Genomic DNA, 21869 nt, shown 5'->3' with positions numbered 1-21869 from the left:
ATTTTCTATATAATATATATTTAACTAGAGTATTATATTTGCCATGATTTCTAAGCGTAGTGTTGCTACTGGAATACAGATACTTTCATTTCATTATTTGTAAGCAATTGTATACATTTTTGTAAATTAAATAAAACTGAATGGATACCAAATTAAGTCCCCATAGAATCCCAAGGTATCATATATGATACCTAGCATAAAACAAGAATTGAGGTCGTGATAAAAGTTTTTATTGATTAGTATTTGTATTTGTATCGTCAATTATCCAATAAATAATATTTTAATATTTTTTACACTTTAAATTTGTCTCGGGACCGAAGAGGTTAGAATAAAACTTACCGGAAATCATTTTTAGAGAAACTTTTGTTACGTAACTTTTTCGCAAAAAAACAATAATAAGCAGATATTTCGATTTATTCAATTCAGCCCCCCTTACAACGCCCTTTTAAATAAAGTATTTTGAATGCCATATAGCCTAAAATCTAAGTTACAACGAACTTAATTTATATTCCAATTTTCATCGAAATTCGTTCAGCCATTATCGCGTGAAAAGGTAACAAACATTCAGACAGACAGAAGGACACAAAGAAAATTTTCAAAAAACGATTTTTGGTCTCAGAATTATTAATTATACATGTTAACACCAATTATTTTTTAAAAAGCGAAAATTACCAGAAAAATTTCGGTTACAGATTTATTTATTTATTTATTTATTTATTTATTTATTTATTTATTTATTTATTTATTTATTTATTTAGCAACTTCTGTAATATTGTCACATCTCCCTGCACTCATTTTGATGTCTATTTATCTTCATTATCCATTTGTTTCTGCCCTCCTTGTCAGTCTCTCTCTCTCTCTCTCTCTGTCAATCCTTCTTTTCACATCAATCCATTGATCCCTTGTTTCCAAGTAAGCTTAAGCCTGTCTCGTTTCCTTCTTCCTGGTGGATACCAGGTCGTAACATATCTTGGTATCCTGTCCTCTTCTATTCTCTGAACATGTCCACACAATTTTAATTGTGTTTTAAATGTCATCCAATAGAGACCTAATCACATTAATTTTTTGTTTAACAGCTGTATTATTAATTTTGTTCTTCCTAGAATTTCTCGCTGAACATCACCAATTATACATTTCTGATTAATTTAATTTTTTTACAGTTCTTGCTTTCAGATGCCATGTTTCTGCTGCTACTGTAATTACACATTTAACTACTGTATGATACAAATGCGAGTTTTGATTTTAGAAGTTACGGCTCGGTTCCACAAAACTCTGTTTAATTTTGATACAGCTTCTCGCCCTTTATTAATTCTTCTATTAATTTCTGACTCATGATTTTCATGTTTAATTATTTTCATCCCCAAAGATATATATATATATATATATATATATATATATATATATATATATATATTTACATGACTTGTTACTCCCTTTCCAACTTGCAATTGTAGATCTCTCGATATGTCCCCTACAGCCACGTATTTTGTTTTGCCTGACATTTAATTTTAAACCCCATAACTCCTGCTCTTGTATCAATTTTCTTGTCATAGTCCAAATCATTATATTTTTATGCAATGGGTAACTGATCATCTAAATACAAAAGTGAAATAGTAGTATAATGAATCTCCAACTTCATTCGTGTACAATTTCTTCTTTCAATTTACTGAAGTCTTCTGAGTTTATATCTTAAACAGCGTTGGAGATAAACCAGAGCATTATCATGATGGTGATATTTGAATATAAAATGTGTTCCAACCCATATTCCACTAGAAATATGTATCTGAGTATTTAAGGTATTGAGAAATATTATTTCATAGTTGAAGGCTCAGGAGTTGGCGGAAAACCTAAGATTACTTTCATTTCAGTCCTAAACTAGCGATACGATCAAGGAGCGATTAACTGTCCTATACTACCAAAATTAAATTTGCTTATTCTTTTACCCATTATCTCAGGAACCACTGAAGATATCGTATAGAAATTTTTAAGCTGTTAAACTGTTAAGAGTTAAAACTACAGGGTTTCTAAGCAAAAACGCAGATTTATTAAGACATTCAAGCTGTGAAAAATGATTTTATCTATTAAAATAATGTTGATTTTATTTTATTATTTTTATCTAAATTATTTTTCTGATAAAACTAATAGACATACGCTACTTAATTTGCGGCCATTTTAATTGTACTGTTGTAACACGTGTTTAAAATTTAAAACTTCTATAATTCATGGTTCGTGAGAAAATGGACAATTTGCATGAAGTAACAAAATATCAGCAGCATTGCGTATAATTATAGTTTACCATACATGGTGCTGCATATTCTTCTTTCTACTCTTCTCAGCTACATCTGGCATTTGTATATGTAGACATCATGTAATTCCAATTATATGACCTTATAAAGGGTCATTCTGATATTTATATTGTTCAAATCTCACATCTAATATTAAAACAATTACCTGCGTTTTAACATTTTATCTTTTATGTACAATTTTTAATATCCAATAGTAACTTATACGTGTTTTTTCATCTTTTAGCATGATCTACAACTTCATGTAACTCATTGTTTTTTTCACTGATTGTTCATAATGTAAAACTTGTTCATAAGTTTAAGAGGTTTACGAAAGATCTGATGATGGTTTAATTAAACCGAAAATGTTTATCGATATGCTAAAACAAAAACATTGTGATTTTGTAATAGAATTAGATAAGTTTTAACGGCCTACTAGAAATAAACTTTGATTAAAATATCAACAGTAGTGTAAAAATTTCAGTATGACAATGTGTAATTCAATAAACAAATTAAAAATTGGCACATTACAGGATAGGGCAATTAATCTTCCTTCTGTACAGTAATTAAGCTTTAAAGTTACATGAAGTAAGTGTTCATCTTACTAATCATTTTTAACGAAGATATATCAATGCGTGTTTATCTAGTATCGTTGAATTTTGTGATAGAAAAAGGATATTTTGGAAAGAAGAGTCCGAGGAATCGTCATAGGATTACTTGACATTAGCCTTGCAGTTAGATAAAACCTAAGAAAAACAACCATGCAATCAAACCAAGCAGGATTTTAACCAATATCAGCCACCGCCAAGCGTCATCCCATATTATTTGCAGATGACACAAGTATAGTAATTACAGCCAATAACTCCAACACATTCCAATCTTCAACAGAGGAAATTGTCTCCAAAATATGTGACTGGTTCTCAGTCAATAAATTGGTATTAAATTGTAATAAACTAACATAATTCAATTTAAATCTTGTCCAAATTCAACGTCGCAAATTTCTAGCGCAATAATTAACAACTGATCCCTATTAGAAACAACAACAACCAAATTTCTTTGGAAAACTCATATTAAAGAAATTACCCCCAAAACTAAATTCAGCTTGCTTTGCTATTAGTTCTATGCAAAAGATAGTAAATATAAATACCTTAAAAACAATATACTTTGCATACTTCCACTCGGTAATGAGTTTTGGAATAATATTCTGAGGAAATTCCACAGATAGTAACAGTATATTTCTATTACAAAAAAGAGTAATTAGAATAATAGTAGGTGCCAAATCTAGGGAATCGTGTAGGACTATTTTCAAAAAACTACAAATAATGCCCATGGCTTGTCAGTATATATTTTCATTAATAATCTTCCTCGTATGTAATCGTGAAAACTTTGTAACTAATTCAACACTTCATAGCATAAATACACGTCAAAAAATGACTTTCATACTCCATCGGCAAGTCTATCGTGCTATCAAAAAGGAGTGCGTTATATGGCAGTAAAAATGTTTAATAGCCTCCCTATCGATATAAAAAATGAAACTCAAAACATAAGATTATTTAGAGCCAAATTGAAGAAGTACCTAATTTCTCACGCATTCTATTCTGTAGGTGAATTCATGACATTCAATAACGCTTCATGAAATTGATACTAAAACTTTGTGTTGTACTAGTAGACTATATTGTAAATCTCGCCTGTATATATTTCATCTAGACTGTGAGTATAAATTAGACTTTATAATAGTATTAAGTTTTTTGACTTGTTCCATATTCCAGCTGTAAAGCAATGTATGAATACCATGGAATGTTAATAAATACAATACAATACAATACAATACAATACCGGCGTAGCTCAGTCTGATGAGGTACTTGCCTGCCGATCCGGGATTGCGCTCGGATGTGTGCTCGATTCCTGCTTGGGCTGATTACCTGATTGGTTTTTTCCGAGGTTTTTCTCAACCGTCAGACGAACGCAATATAATCTATAGCGAATTCTCGGCCTCATCTCGCTAGATACTATTTCGCTATCACCAATCCCATAGATGCTATACAGCTAAGCAGTTGATATAGCGTCGTTAAATAACCAACCAAATATGAACCAATACGAGAGCGCTTGATTTTGTTACACCAGTGATGATAATGAATAAAAATTATGCAGAAACTGGAAATGATGGTAGGGAGAACTAGGATAACTGAATAAAATCTTCCCAAAAGCCAACTTTTATCTACAATAAAGTCAATTTCACTAGCCGGGGTTTAAACTCTGATCTTCAGCGGCGAAAGCTGAGGCTCCAATCTTTCTGTCAACACTGTATCACTTTGTAAATTACAGGTAAAATATTTTGAGTCGCTTTTATTTGCAATTAGATAAACATTTTGTTACGTGCGGACTTTTTTTGTTACGATCCTTTTAATTTTGAGCGAATGGCATCGTAAAATAAAATGCAGCTACTGATGAAACTACTTTTCTGCTATGAAACTTGCCTCATTTTCACTGCGTTACGTTAGGTAATGGTTCCCACGTGTTCATTATTTTACATATTTCAGGTTGCTCGGGCAACCCCGACGCCAAGCGCCTGTACGACGACCTCCTCAGCAACTACAACAAACTGGTGCGTCCCGTCGTCAACGTGAGCGACGCACTGACAGTCAAGATCAAGCTGAAGCTGTCGCAACTTATAGATGTGGTAAGTGTGCCATTCATTTACTTTTGTGGCCTACTTTGCCTTAGACACTAATAAGTAAGCCTAACCATTCAATGAAATAGACATCACACTCCAATTACCTGAGAAATAGCACAACTTATAAAAAGATTGTCAAAGAGAGTCGGTGAATATATCCAATTCAATTAACATATGAAAAGCTTTAGAAAAAAATACAAGAAAATACAAACTTATACAGAGTAACTTACTAAGTTTCATCATCACCACCACCATCATCATCATCATCATCATCATCATCATCACTTTCCCGTTTCAGACTGTAATCTGCGAAGGTAACCTAAGAAAGATGGGCTTTATCCTTCCAACGATATCTTGGTCTTCCCCGGTCTCTGTATCCTCTTGGTCTTCTTCCCTGGCTCTACAGCCCGGTGTGGGTCTGGGCCTCCTCTCCCATACGCCTGCAATCTCAGTTTTCAGCCTTAAGGGGAGAGGATGGTATTTTTTGGTGAAAAATGAGAAAATTAAAAAAAAATTCTTTAAAATACTCTGTGATATGTGTGGAATGCATAGCACAACATTTTGTGGGTATTTGTGACCTTATCGGATGTTGAGTCGCCATTTTTAAACTTCCTGCGTTATGGATTTTTAAATCACTCGCCTACTTTTATTGTTGTTTCCGGTAAATTAAATTTTCAAAAATTTTTTTTCTTTAAAATACCCTCTGACATGCGTGGAATACATTGCATAACATTTTGTGGGTATTTGTGCCCTTATCGGATGTTGAGACGTCATTTTAAACTTCCTGCGCTATGGGTTTTTAAATCACACGCCCGCTTTTATCGGTTTGCAGTAACTTCATTGCTACAATGCCAGACAAAAATGAATATAATTTCTGAACTATTAAAGATACATCCATGAAATTTAGAAAACACATTCTTTGGACTATTAGGAAACTTTTCTATGTAACAGAAGTTTGTTAATTGATTTCATTTTAAAAATACGTCCGTTTGTTTGCAAGAAAGGAAATCAGAAAATTGTTATTAAATTTTAATTGTTCTTTTACAAACGTAGGGACTAATATCAAAATTCTGTTACAGACAGTTTGTAGAACATGCTTTTGTAAATACATTGCAAAAAACTGTTTGAACCTATCTTTAAAAACGGTTTAAATATATCGGTTTTAGTAGAATCCTGCATTGGGTATTTTTTTTTCAAATTTGGGCCCCCAAACAATTTTTTTTTTTTCAAAATATTATTTGGTTGAGTTGCACAGCTATGAGCTCCCTACATACGAAAAATTAATATTTTACACCAAATAGGAAAAAAGGTTTTAAAAAATACCATTATCTCCCCTTAAGTTTCCAGCCTCTAATCCTCATTGCAGCAAGATCTGTCTCTATACAGTCCAATCATATTGTTCTTGTGCGGTCGTTTCTTCTTTTTGAGTAAAGTCTCCTTTTGAACATTCTTCATGGCATACCTTTATCTCCCATTCTTTCAAGGTGTCCCAGCCATCTTAATCTTTGTGATTTAGTAAATCTAACAGCATCCTGGTTCTCTATTAAATAATTCCATTCCTGATTATTTGGTATTCTCCATCGGTGCTCATCTGTCCGAATACCTTTCTAAGGATTCTTAAATTTAAATTTAGATCCAAATCTCTGTGCCATATGCAGACTTCGGCCTAGGGACACAGAGTAACCAGTATGAGGTTTAGAGTACACGGAGTATAAATGACGTCATGACCCGTGTGCAGTCACCCGACTGTAACAGCACAGGTGGGTCCGTAATGTGCATTACCGTTATGTGTAGGTCTATTGCTGCTACGTATAACAGGCTTCGGCGTAGGGACACCTGATTGAAGATTACAACTCACGTTAATACTTTAACGGCAGACATTTATTCCCTACACTAGGAATGTACTCTATATACTGCATCTGTAGAGGGTGAAATATATTTTGTACCGTACTGTTTACATGTTGAGACACGTAGTAACAGTGCACTCTATGTCCTACTCCACTCGACCAACACAACACTATGTCCGTGCGTTCTGAACTTCATGCGTTTCTGTGCCCAGGACCGAAGCCTGGCCATATGTAACAACTGAACATATCAACATCTTATAAACTTTAAGCTTCGTACTACGTGATATTAATCTGTTAATAAAAAGATACATGTTTGCATAGAAGGCTTGAATTCCAGCTTTTATGCTTTCTCTGATTATATCGCTCATCTTATTATCGGAACTAATCAATGTATCAAGATACTTAAAACAAGAGACACCTTCAAACGTACTATCATTCACCACCAGGTTACGAGAGGTCTATTTTCTGAAAGAGATACAATTAGCCTAGATATTTAGTTTTGTTTTAAGCCGGTTTTCTTAGTACATTTCCGTCTCTGAATAAGTTTCAATTCCCTTTCACCTCTACTCACAATCATTACGTCATCAGCATAAGCGCATACCTGTGTAGATTTATCAAATACTGCGTGTTCAGTTCAAAGTGTGTCATGGCTCGCCGTATGCCGATGACCCTAAAGAATTCAATCTTCCTACACTTCCGCGAAGGCGTATTACCTATATGCCAGAGAAGTTGCCTTGCAAGTACAGCGTTCATTCTGAAGAGTAAGTACTGATACGTACGGTAACGCCGGTAGTGGCAGGAATGTGAAGTGTTTGGAAACACGTACTGAGGTGAATTTTTTTTTCTTACTGTCGGAATATGGCGAGAGGGTTAAGACGATTACTTACGTACAGTATTTGTTGACATTAACTTCGACGGTTAACATGGACACGAAGCATTTGATTTGTGTTGTGGAATGTTGCCCTACGCAACCGTTGATAACAAATACCCTGCGTACGACTTGCCCGAGCAAAACACACTTCGAAAGAGGTTATGGTAGCACACAGACCGTACAGAGTGCCATCTGTTGCTACGACGTTCAAGTTATACCGTACACGTTCTCAAATTCAGATTGAACGCCTTGAATAATAGGCAACTTCTCCGGCATAAAAGCTGAAACTCGCTTCAAATCGCTGACTCACAACACTTTAAAATGAACACCCAGTTTAGTAGTACCTTTCGAGACAATCTGTTTTAACTCTTGCTATAGTGACCTCCATAGTTTTTTGGACAAATCTAATTATCGTTTTTGCTATTTCGTGATTTTCCAATATCTCGAACAGGTTATTCTTCGTCTAAGCTAATGTTAGAAGTCTATCTTTTCTCATTCTTTGCACATAGTTCTTCCACTGTTGCTGGTAATTTTGGATTTTCTTCAGTCAAACAAGGATTTGTAATTCTTCTGGGATAGTTGTATTTCTTTGGTGGTCCAGTCTCGTTAAGACCAATAGTGATCTCATTGCTTCCAGTTTCCAACCTCACTTGCTCGCGGTGTATTCTGATTTCAACTAAAGAGACTCTGGGGACCGAGTCACGGCGGTATAGTCGTTACATCATAGATGGAGGAATTGCCCTCAAGCATACCTGACTAGACGAAACAAGGTAGCAACGCCACTACAAGTCTCGCTTTGCGAACGGATGGTAACCAACCCAACTTGAAATATTTTAAAATAAGAGACCCAGACAGGCTTATTAACTTTTACTCGCATTTAATGTGCTTATTACTGACGTAGTTTTAAGTAAAAAAAAAAGTTCATCTGAATATGGATCCGACTGTCAACAATTAGCGGTTTTTTTAATTTTGCTTTCAATTAAGTATAAAAAATGTTTACTAGGGAAACCAAAACAAAACAACAGAACAAACGCTTGCGAAAGCATTATACTCTTAAACAGAGAGTGCGTGATAATAATATGGGATGTTGAATACTTTCTCTTGAACATGCATAACATTTTTTATAGTTCAGCATAGGCGGAGTTATGGGAGAGGCACTGCCCCCCAAACTTGTCTCAACTCTTTTTTTTCTATTAACATTGAATGCAAAAGACTTTTCCTTCTTTTGTTTATGATTAAGTTTCTGTGCTTAAATTGACAAATTAATGTCTTCAGATCATGTGTCTAAACTATAATATTTATTTTAAATTTCTGAATGTATAAGAATTTCTATTCCTGTTTCTCTTGTAACAGCCTGTACTCCTATGTTAGAAGTCTGCAGCGGCCATCTACTGAATTAGGTTTTGTGAAAAAAAAACACCATAGTCCCACGTTAAAGGAGTGGAAATTTTCAGTAGTTTTCATAAAACAACCATAGTCCAAAGACTTTTTTGTGAAAACAGCAATTTTCAAAGAAGATGGTACGATGGTAGCATTTAGAAATAATATCCCATTCATAAACAAAAGCAAAGTCTTTTGAATTCAATATTTTGTAATGTTAATAGAAAAAAAAAAGAGTTCAGACAAATTTGGGGGGGGGGCAGTGTCCCCACATACCTTCCCATAACTCTGCCTATGGTTATGCCCTATTATAATTTGTAGTAGACTTACAGTTCAAGCCCTATACAACTCGGTTCGAAACATCGTGGCTATGGATGTAACACTGTAAGAAGCATGCATCCCAAAAATACTTTTATTAAATGATAATATTCCGATATACTGTACCATGGTCAAGCTATAACAGGGGAGGAAGTAAATGATATCCTCCGTAACCTCGTTATATCGGGATTCTATGGTTTTACTTTGTCCCCCTCCAAGGAAACGGTTCTATCTCCGCCTATGTAGTCCAGCCTTAAAATATTAATTACAGCAAGTAACAGAGCATAAAAATAACGATTACTTCAGGAATCATTGTAGCTGATGAAATATTTATCCCTGCCACAAATGCCATTTACAGTATACTTTCAATAACTTCACTTTAACGCAACTGGCGCGCGCGTGTAAACTAAATGGAGTATCAGACAAGTGATCGTGGAGCATGTCTGAAATAAATTGAAAGTCAAAACTATGATTGAAGCTGATGTTGCTCTTAGCATATTGATAGTTGCTTACACGTTAAAGTGTGATGGTTTCTGACTGTAGCTATACTGTGACAATACAACGACATTCATTCATTTCAATACTAACCAAAACTTGTTCCATCTATAGAAGTCTGAGTCAACGTACAGCATTATTCAAAATAAGAGAAAATGAAATGTGAAATAATTTGGAACTGGACCAATCTGCATACGAATATTTACTCAAAATTATCAATCCCCGTATACGTGGATCAGATTTTGTGAATTCTATAAAGTCATTGAAATTATCTCACTAATGTATGAAAGCGAATACTGAACCACAACAAAAAGCAAAATGAGCTGTTATTCAGTCTGTTAAAATTAAATTCTGAATATAATTAAAAGAATGCTCACATAAAGACCATATTAAAGCGATGACATGAAAATGGCAATGGAATAGAAACCAGTAAAATTCTAAAATAAATGACGTAATATAAAATAAAATAATTGGAAAACTTGAATAGAATATAAATCAAACGATATTCACAACTGATATGGAAATACAAATGTAGTGAAAGAAGAGATCTGGGCATACCTACATAATATAACAATAAAACCTACAGAGTTAAATGAATGATATCATTTCTTTCGAGAATGGTTTGCGAAAAAAAGTCCAAAACGGTCATCCAAATGCTTCTAATCTATACAGAAAAGTTTGGTATGTTTTATTATATTGTAAGAATTTGTCCACAAGACGACTGTTTTTACAATTCTTACGCTTTCGTAAATGTGAATAACAATGTAGAATACTAAACTTGACTGAAACAATAGCCGATAGGTCGTGACGAATTAAACAACCGACGTCAGTGTGTAGGGATATATATATATATATATCGATCAAAATATTATTTAATCAATTAACTATTTGAATATAATTAATTAATCTGGGTTTTGATCGAGTTGAAAAAATGTTTTAATATACTGTAATACACAATTATTGTTAAATTTAACTTGTATTCGGTGATAAGCATAAGTACGGTATTAAATTAATGTTTTATATCTGTATATATTGTATCGTTATATTACAAAATAACTATTTCAATTACTTGCTAACATATTTATTGTGAGGCTTATAATTTATTGTGTCAATTTCTCCGGGAAATTTTGAGACAAACATAAATAACACAAAGTGTGAAGACTCACCTAGTTAATACTACTTCATCCATGATTTTAAACATGCGAGTGCATTCACATGCTCCGAATTAAGTGCAGCTCTACGTTTAGTAACAATGTTTCCTGCATCACTAAACACGTAAAACCTTTTTTTCTGTCAAGCACTTCTCCACGATCGTTCAATTTAAATCCAAACGTTTCACCGAGTTTACCTCTCAAATTCTGATATGACATAATGGAGTTTACACTTTTCACAAACCACAGGAAACTGTTTTTTTTCTTTATCAAACTAAACACACGAACTCAGTACAGAAACTGCAAGTCCTGCAAAAGTACAGCGGTCGAAACAGAAGACTGGCCCCCTATTGTCATCGAATTACCAGATTTTAAAAAGAGAAGAAGGTAGTTACGCTCTCACTTGCACACAGTGTATTTAAAAGGGATGAGGGGGACGAATCCCAGAAAAGTATATATTTCATATGCTAGGAAGGGTAAGCTGACAACAAGGGGAAGTTTTCTTAGAAAACCATAAAACTTAATAAGGGTTTCGCATTGTGTTTTTACTTTCAATAGAGGTAGACTAGGTCACTGTCCTCATATTTCCATCTATTTCTGAAGTGTTTGTACAAAGATTTTCCCTACTCTATCTGGTTTACAGTTAGAAAATAACAGTACTCTTGTACTTGTAAGTAAGCAATTTCCGAGAGAGGAATATTGTCGGAATTAGTACGAGTTTGTATTAACAAAATAATAATTAATAATCGACTCGATTATTCGATTAAATATTTTTGATCGATTAATCTTAGAACAGAAATTGATCGATCAATCAATTAGATTAATCGATTAAATCCCACAACAGTAATATATATATAGCTATGTATGTATATATATATATATATATATATATATATATATATACTGTATATTCCTTTGCTGTGGTCATGCCAGAGAATCAGTCCCATTCCGAGGCTTATTTGAAGGATTCGTAACAAGGTGTTTTTTACGGTGATGGGTTGTTAGCCCTTCGCCCAACTCCAAACTGGAGGACTACCCCTCATCGGCTGTCCGCGACTGCTTATTCAATATATTCACAGCTACCCTCCATATCTGGAGGACGTCTCCTCGCATATAGAGTGTCAGTTGGGAGACCGGAGGGAAAAAGACCTGTAGGGAGGCCGAGTAGATGGGAAGATAATATTAAAATGGATTTGAGGGAGGTGGGATATGATGATAGAGAGTGGATTAATCTTGCTCAGGATAGGGACCAATGGCGGGCTTATGTGAGGGCGGCAATGAACCTCCGGATTCCTTAAAAGCCAATAAGTAAGTAAGTATATATATATATATATATATATATATATATATATATATATATATATATATATATACAAACATTTAGTCATCATATCGTTCAGTGGTTACAGACCACTTCATAATGTCCCTATACAGATCACAATATTCCTCTGGAATACACTGCAAAAATTTAGAAAAATCCTTCATTTTGCTAACTTCGATTGACACTTTACCAGTCAAGTACGCTTTGTTCTGTGGGAAACAGATTTCCGGATGATTGAGCATTCTCATGTCAAATGTGTGACCAATAAGGCCACTGATACTACCATCTGCCTTGATACACCTCTTGCTTTCTGTCTCAAAAACAAAATGGTAAAAGTGCCTTATCAAGAAAGGCACTCGTTCTTGACTGGGCTTATAACTTTGCTTCAAGGGACACTGCCGATTTATTGTAATATTTTGTCCACCATTGTTTGTAGTCCAGAATATCTGAAGCTTGAACTTCTTGAACAGTGAATTTATCTGGTTTACTGGCACTCGAGATAATAAGCTCAGTAACGTGATGGTATCAGTACTACCATCAGATCAGTTTTAAAAAGACATTATTCCAGGACTGATGCCATTTTTTTCAATCGCAAATTTCATTTGCCAATAAAATCGTGGAGACTAATAGGACTGATGCCTCTCTAAAACCGAACGTTCGGCTAATGTAAACGTAGTGTTCGATTTAATTAAAAAAGTCTATGTCACCAGAATTGTGACTGATGGCCTTTTAAAAATTTCCAATTCATTTATTATTTTATTATTATTTTATTTATTTATTATTTTGCTAATAATTGTAACATAAATTATAAAATATACAGAAAAACTTTAGTTCGCCCCTGAAAGAGTAGAACTCGTGCTCAGGGGCGGATTCCTGAATTGAAATTAATAATTATACTATACAATTATAATTAATAATTATACAATACAATTTGCAATTATAGTATATAAATTTAAATTTACAATTTTTCAATTTTTATAAAATCCATACATAACTTTTTAAATTTAATACTACAACTATTAGAATTGACAAGATTAGGATATTTAAATATAAATTTGTTATATATTCTCGGGCCTAAATTCCTACTATGATTAAATACTGTAACAGTGTTGTATTTTGGTTCAAACAATCTTAAAGAATTCATACCTTTTGTTTCATAACTATGAGAATACAATTCAAAATTATTTCGATTTTTATGTATGAATTTTATTAATACAATATAATAAATTTGTCTTATGTTAAGTACATTAAAGTCTAAAAACAATTTTTGAGATGGAAAATCAATAGGTTTATGAAGATATATTTTAATTATTTTCTTCTGTAATAAATAAAGTGGATTAAAACTGGATTTAAATAAGCTACCCCATCCTATAATTCCATACATAATTACCGATTGAAATAAAGTTAAATATATTGTACGTAATAAACTTATTGACAAGTAATTCCTCAATAAAACAAAATAATAGTCTATACTATTTTATGTAATTTATTACAAAGGTAATTAATGTGTGGGTTCCATATTATGATTGTCATTGAATTTATTTAGAGAAAATGTTCAACGTGAGTGTTAAGTATCAACTTTCTGAAGATCACACAGTAGGCCAGAATCTCAATTTAGCTAGAAAAAAATATTTTTCAAAGTCACTGAAGTTGTGTTTCTACTCCATAAACACTAACCAGACGTTTACATTTCAGAAATCCGCAACGCCGAAATGGATTCGGAAAGATTAACAACAGTAAATATAAAGAAGAAGGAACACTCGAGTGGTCCGCACCCAGTTGAGAGTTGGAGCGAAGCAAGGGAGGAAGGCCGTCCTATGTTGTGTTTAAGCAAAATTGGTTTTTAAATTCCACATCGAAAGTCTGCCCAAAAGCATTTACTTTTGGTTTATATAAAGTTTAATTAATTTATTCCATGATAATACTGGGTGTTCATTTCAAGGTGTGTCATGACGTCACTGTTGTGAGTCAGCGATTTGAAGCGAGTTTCAGCTTTTCTGTCAGAGAAGTTGCCTATTATTCAAGGCGTTCAATCCGAACTTGAGAACGTGTACGGTATAACTCGTAGCAACAGATGGCGGTCTGTACGGTCTGTGTGCTACCATAACCTCTTTCGAACTGTATTTTGCGCGGGCAAATCGTACGCAGGGTATTTGTTATCATCGGTAACGGCAACATTCCACAACACAAATCAAATGCTCCGTGTCCATGTTGACCGTCGAAGTTAATGTCAACAAATACGTAAGTAATCATCTTAACCCTCTCCCCATAAAGAAAAAAACTCACCACAGTATGTGTTTCCAAACAGTTCACATTCCTGCCACTACCGGCAATACCGTACGTATCGGTAAGTACTCTTCAGAATGAACGCCGTACTTGCCAACCTAGATGTAACAGATAACTCATCGCTATATTAAAGGTTGCCAGGCAACTTCTCTGGCACATAGGTAATACGCCTTTGCGGAAGTGTAGGAAGACTGAATTTTCTAGGTTCATCGGCTAGCCACATGACGGCATACAGCGAGCCATGACACACTTTGAACTGAACACGCAGTACTGTAATAACAATGTTCGAAGTTACTGAATTGAAAATTAAATTTTCGGTCCTGAAGTTTATTTATATTGGGATCTAAAAAAATCGGCTCTTACTCTCACGGAATATTTGTGACAAAATACAAAACAACATTCAAGCTTTAAATCCAATATTGCGGTTTAACTGCAGGTTTTTTTTAAACTATATATTTTTATTTTATTTTAGGAGGTGACGTCCAGCAAAAGCAGCCATCAGTGTCTCATAAAGAGTTATTTGAATTGATTTTCGAGAAGAAAAGTTCTTCAGAATCATTATATAAGTACGTTTGGACTAGATTATAAATAGAAGAGTGTTCAAAGAGCATTGTAAGGAAATTAAGAAATCTATTTTTTTATTAAGTAATTTAAGAGACGGTGGAAGTTGTGCGGGGTGTGAAAGATGAATTCCTGAGGATATATTCGGAATAGTTGAAGGCTGAAGTGAAGTTTCCCCAATATAAATCCGTGGTGTGTAACATTACGAGATCCATTGTCATCAGTTTCATGATGCAAGACTCGAAACAAATATTATTGTTCCTTTGCTTAGAAAGGAACTTTCTCTCCACACCTGAGGAGTAATGGTTAGCGCGTCTGGCCGCGAAACCAGGTGGCCCGGATTCGATTCCCGGTCGGGGCAAGTTACCTGGTTGAGGTTTTTTCCGGGGTTTTCCCTCAACCCAATATGAGCAAATGCTGGGTAACTTTCGGTGCTAGACCCCGGACTCATTTCACCGGTATTATCACCTTCATCTCATTCAGACGCTAAAATAACCTAAGCTGTTGATAAAGCGTCGTAAAATAACTTACTAAAATAAAAAAGGGAACTTTCTGAAAAAGAACTTAGGCTACGCTCGCGACTGGAATGTCCCTCCGTTCCTCCGGTAAGCAAGATGCAAGGTTCTTTAGCTATACCATTACGTTTCTATTGACGAAACTTCACTTCCGCCTTCAAACATTCTGAATAGGCCTATTTCACTACAAACCTGTCTTTTTTCGTCCCACACAACTTGCAGTTTCTTAAAATGAATCATAAAATAACAAGTAGATTTCTCAATTTCCTTAAAAATGTTCTGTGAACTCTCTCCTATTTATAATCTTGTCAAAACGTTCTCATATGGTTCTGAAGAGTTCTTTTTCTCGAGCACTAATTCAAGTAACTCTTTAAGAGTCACCGAAGGCCGCTTATGCTAGCCGACAGCTAGATTTAAAAAAGTGAAGGAAAAAACAGAGTTTGAGGCTAAACTTAAATATGCAATTTAAAGCTCAAATGTTGTTTCGTATTTTGGTCACAAAAATTCCGTACGAGTAAGAGCCAATTTTTTTAAATATCAGTATAAAAATGAACTTAATGACCGAAAATTTAAGTTTCAACTCAGTAATTTCAAACATTGTTATTACTAAACCGCGGGACTACATGCAATTGCATGTTTTTTTTATTGATTTGGCATATTGAAAAAGTAAAAGTGGATCTTTGCCGAACATGGCTTTTTGCGTTCGAATGAAGCCCCCCCCCCACTTTATTCTGCATAAATGCATATTTAGAGGGGTTTCCCTTTCACATAAATATATATATTTTTATTTTGCATATTTAAATGCATAAAAGCCTGATTAGTGTAATATGTAGCTAATCAGCGATGAATGCAATGGAGGGGGAAAGGAACTGGCTACCCTACCCCATTATCTCCTGGCCTAGTTACCTCATAAGTGATGCTTTCTTGGTACAGTATCACTTGTGAGGTTCAGACCTGTCTTTGGACAGTTGACACAACAACAACAGTATCAACCGCTTTCCTTGGTTTGCCCGAATTTTTATCTAATTTCAAAATTCCTCTGTAATAAAAGTAATAATAATAATAATAATAATAATAATAATAATAATAATAATAATAATAATAATTTCCAAAAAATATAAAAATTATGTGAGAAATAAAACCAATCATTAGTTAATTATTGCTGTTGAGGACTTGGAATTGTTGTGAGGACAATGTATATTTATCCCTAATGTAAAAGTTCAGCGTTATCCATTTTAAAACAGGAGACTAGCTCTGTATTATCGACGCGCTTTCCTCATTAATCACCGGCAAGCCTTTGATTTCTCGACAATGGTCGTATGGTACGCGCGCTCCAGTAGCAATCCGACATTTGACCGTATTTTATTCTTTTAAGACCCATTCACAATGAAAATTAAACATAACAGTAACATAAACACAGAAGTTTGCGCCCAGGCTACCAAATGGGATCATTCACAATGATTCACATAAGCATTGACATAAACATTACCGTAAGACGTTAACATGAAAGTTTGCAAACTCCAAACTTTCATGCTTATGCTTAAGTGATTTGCAAACAGTACACAATCGTGGAGCGCTGAAGTATACGACAGAATATGAGGAAATGGCGTCGTTGTTATGTTTCCATGGTTACTAAGTATGTTTGCTGTTATGTTTATGTTCCCATCGTGAATGATGGTATGACTTCTTAATTTTACAGTAACGTTTATATTCTTAACTTAACGCTTACGTTATGTTTAATTTTCATTGTGAATGAGCCTTTAGTCTCGCTGCTCCAATAATATTTTTCCATGTAAATGCAATGTTACAGGAGTCAGGGCGAAAATACGCGTCGCCTAGATCTAATTTCGTAGAACCAAAAATGAACATATTTAGAAACTTGCGACAATAAAGTCACGTATTGTTGATGTCAAAAAACTGTTGCGACGACAATTCTGCTAGTGCACTCTGATTTCTTAGAAACAAAACTGTACTGTCTTCGCGCTACGAGTTGGCGCGTGGAGTAGATAAGCGGGACGGGGGAACTTTACGCTACACTCTGACCTGAAAACTTCGTCCACTTGCTTGGCTACAAGGGAACGGAGTCAGACATAAAAGATTCCGCATCTTCAGTGCTGTCGCTATGACTATCATTATCACATTTTTCAAAATTTCTGGAGTATGATCTGTCCATGATAATCGTCTGTTTATGTTCCAGCCGTGTATATTAATTCGAATCTCTCAACAAAGCCATTAGCCCCACCGCACCGCCACCATCCTGATGGACAACAATGAGTGTTCTGGACACCGGTAGTCAAAACTCCCGTAACATTTTTATCGTGCCAGAACTTGGGAAACGTTAAATTGGTAGGCCTATCTATCCGCATTTCGTCCAGATACAAAATCGGTTTTTCCACTTTCCTAAGCTTTCTTATTTGCTGTAGATATCTTCACGTATTCTAATTTATAGTGTTTTCCTCAATTTTTTTTGCTGCACACTTCTTCCACCTGAAATCCTTTTTCTTCAGTATTCGTCTTAATGTTGTCTTTCATTTCAAATCAATTTTCTCTTGTAAAAGGGTAGACGTTTGTTGCAGCTTGGTACTATTTTTTTACTTGTTATTTAACGACACTGTAATAACTACTAGCTTCTTCAGTGTCGATTGAATTGATGATGGCGAGATGGTATTTGGCGAAATGAAACCAAGGATTCTCCATAGATTACCTGACATTCGCCTTCCGCTTGGCAAAACCTCGGAAAAAACCCAACCAGGTAGTCAGCGCAAACGGGAATCGAACTCACTCCCGAGCACAACTGCAGATCAGCAGGCAAACGCGCTACCTCCTGAGCTACGCCGGTGGCCCTCTTTCTTTTTCAAATAAAAATTCTCAATTATATCTTTTTTGTCAATCTCCCGTCGAAGTCATCTACATTTGCGTTTCGGTAGTCTGGACGTTTACATTTTTTTTCTCCCTCAGGTGTCGACAACGCACTTTCTTCTGTGCAGTCTTTCATTTCATTCCTTATACGCTGTATTGTTCTTGTGGATAGATTAGAGTACTTTTCTACCTTTGCTGTAGGTTTCGTAAGAGGAATGCAAAGGCACTGTTATTGTTTTTCTTCATCACAGAATTATTTTGCACTTCTAATAATATTCCTTTCTTCGCTATAGATTGTTAATCCTTGTTTCCTCTTTGTCGACATATTTACAATAAACAAAAAACTGCTATAAACCTAAATAACAGTATACAATAACATAAATTCTATTAACTGTATTATTATCAACACTATTAACACGAAAAGCAAAGGATAACTAAAGCAATACAAGATCTGTGGTATACTGAAAACAATTGTCGTGTTGAAACTAATAAAACACTACAGTAAAAACCCCACTATTATTTTCACAAAGTCGCAAAGACTCATAGACACGTGCAGTAGATGTTTGTGGAACAGGAATATTGCAGTGAACAGCGCGGTGCGCATGCGCGACTGTTTCCCCTCCGCCCCGTCTAAGTACTTCAGCCGCCTTCTCCTGGCGTGACAACAGTATGTATGTGTGTGTATGTATGTATGTATGTATGTATGTATGTATGTATGTATGTATATATGAGCTATTCCATCTCAAATCGACCGAAATATAGAGAAAATTGACCTTACAATTTCTAAATACAATTAAACTTTTTTGTACGTAGAGAACTGTGATACAATGCTTTGTGCAAAGTTTGATGCATCAGAACTTCACAGTGTTTAAATTAAAAATATTTAAATTTATCGCATTTTCATAAAATTAGCAACTTTAAACTGTTGTGGCTCCGAAACCCTTTCACCCAATGATCAAAATCATGGTTTATTTTGATGCTGAGAAATTAAAGCTTATATTGACATGTGAACAGTTTTTCTTACTTTTTATGGAAATGGAGAAATTTAAATTTTTCTTCATTAAGATGCCTTTGAACACGAAAAAATATGTTTAAAATATATGGTTAGATTCCGCATTGAAAGTACAAATAAACACATATTTTTACTGGTGCATCGTTGATAAGAAAGTATTGAAAATATCAAATAAAGAAAATAAATAGTATCCACGTGAAGTAACCAGCTGACTGTGAGGAGGAAGCTAGCCGAGACAAGCAAGGCCAGGAGACAAACACGTGATATTTCGTCTAGTAGCACATAGCTCGGCTAGCTTTATCACAAATTTTCATAAACGCAGGAGTAAAATGACGCCCAACGCTCGCTTATCTTCAGCTATCGGCCAGTGCGTGGGGTACTGCGCCGTTCAAATCTAGGCGTGTGAAAATAATTTGTTTAATACCCTTGAAACTTATTGCCGAGCCACTAAGTAAACAATGCCGAATCCCTCTTAATAATGCAAGGTTTTTTCTCAATATTTCTTTTTACATTTTTACCAATAAGCAAAAAGCCTAAAAGTAAGTAAAATCAGATTATCTGTCTCTCTATGTACAATAAAAATAAGGATTACTTCTTAACATAACCTACCAAATGTCAGCTTCAAATTGAGCTCCAGTTGAATGTTCTGCAGTAAATGGTTCCAGAGTTCTGAGCGCTGAAAGAGGCTTGTTTTTATAAAATACGCTAAATTTGTCGGTCAACAATACGAAAACTGTTTGACTTTCGATAGTATATTTTTGAAAATGCACTCTCCTCAGCACCTTTTATAAATAGGGGAAAAATTAGAGTATAAAATGCGAGGTTTTTTACTGATCGATTTCATATGGAATAGCCCATATGTATGTCCTCACTGTGGAGTAACGGTCAGCGCGTCTGACTGCAAAACCTGGTGGCCCGGGTTCGAATCCCAGTCGGGACAAGTTACCTGATTTAGGTTTTGTCCGGGGTTTTCCCTCAGCCCAATATGAGCAAATGCGGGGTAACTTTCGGTGCTGCACCCCGGACTCGTTGCACCGGCATTATCACCTTCATCTCATTCAGACACTAAATAACTTATACAAAGAGTGTATTGAAAGTAAAATATATTTTTTTTAATTAGAAAAAGTAAATTTCCTTCAATTGTTACTTCATTTGTGTAGTCAGAAAATCTCATCAGAGTTCTTATATGGTGAAGTGCGCCTGGTGTTCAGTCTACCCTGCAAAACAGTAGAAGCAACCCCTTCAAAGTCGAATATTCGGTCAGATGTTCAACGCCGGTTGTTCTCCTACCGGTTGAATATAAGCCGGTTCTAAGCGCTGTTCTGCAGCTCTCTAGCGTACATTCATCGCTCTCTAACGCAGACTAAACACAAAAATGAAAGGGTATATCATCTGTATTTTTTACAAGTTTAAAAAGAATGTACAGTTACCCTTAAAAGGAATGAGACGACTCTTGGTCGTCGGAAGTTAAAGTTCTACAGCGCCATTCACCCGATATCGACGTAACGATAAGTACCATGAGAAATACAACGAGAATTATTACAAGGACCACAACAAGGACAAGGACCAGAATAAGGATTACGAAGAAGATAGCCATTTAAGGCCACTATTTCACAACATAGCTCGAGTCATAAAATATCATTGCTTCTCTGTACCTAATTGCAAATGCCTGGTATGGGATCTACATTCTGGACTGCTGCTGTCACTGTCTTGTCTCGGTAGTTCATATAGTAGCGTGTCGGTTCCACTGTATAACCGAAACGTCTCGTGTTCGATCCCAGGTAAAACTTTTTTTTATTAAAGTGTAATTAATTTCTTCAGAGTTCCTCGACTGTCTAATTTGTCGAAAAATATGGAATAATTTATGCCCAATTTCTGGGTCTTACAATTGGGCTGAACCTCGTCAAAAAAAAAATCTTACTTGGAAGTTAAAAGTATTCTTCCTCAAACAAAAATCATAAGAAACAAAAAGAGACCTGTTAACTTAAAATCTTTTCCACATGCCATCAGCTTCTATTACAGCTCTAAGTCAATTAGGCATGGATGTCACGAGATTGTGGAATAAGTTCTGGCCCCGGCGAGATCTTCCCAGGTGTCAACAACTTGATTCCACAATTCGTATCGATTTCGTGGGCATAGGTGGCTTTTCTGTAGTGACATAAACATAGATTATCTCTCGGAACTTCTCCGTAAAAGTAAATTAAATTCACTCCTTGAAACTGAAAACCTTAGTCGTAGAGTCATTTTCCCACCACCATACAAGGGGAAATAGCACAGCCATTGATAAAAGTTTTGTG

At 35.0% G+C, this 21869-nt stretch overlaps 1 protein-coding gene across 1 annotated transcript in view; it reads left to right on the top strand.

Annotated features, from left to right (window-relative positions):
• The window catches only part of LOC138691179 (acetylcholine receptor subunit alpha-like), a 369672-nt gene that overhangs the window by 39501 nt on the left and 308302 nt on the right, over positions 1–21869 (top strand). Inside the window, exon 2 of the mRNA XM_069812958.1 lies at positions 4823–4962. Within this exon, the coding sequence (XP_069669059.1) occupies positions 4823–4962 (140 nt within the window). The remainder of the gene's footprint in view (positions 1–4822; positions 4963–21869) is intronic.

This window comes from Periplaneta americana, chromosome 16, assembly GCF_040183065.1.
Source record: "Periplaneta americana isolate PAMFEO1 chromosome 16, P.americana_PAMFEO1_priV1, whole genome shotgun sequence".
NCBI classification, from domain to species: Eukaryota; Metazoa; Arthropoda; class Insecta; order Blattodea; family Blattidae; genus Periplaneta; species Periplaneta americana.
Note: the sequence above shows the minus strand (reverse complement) of the source record. Positions and strands in the feature narration are given on the sequence as shown.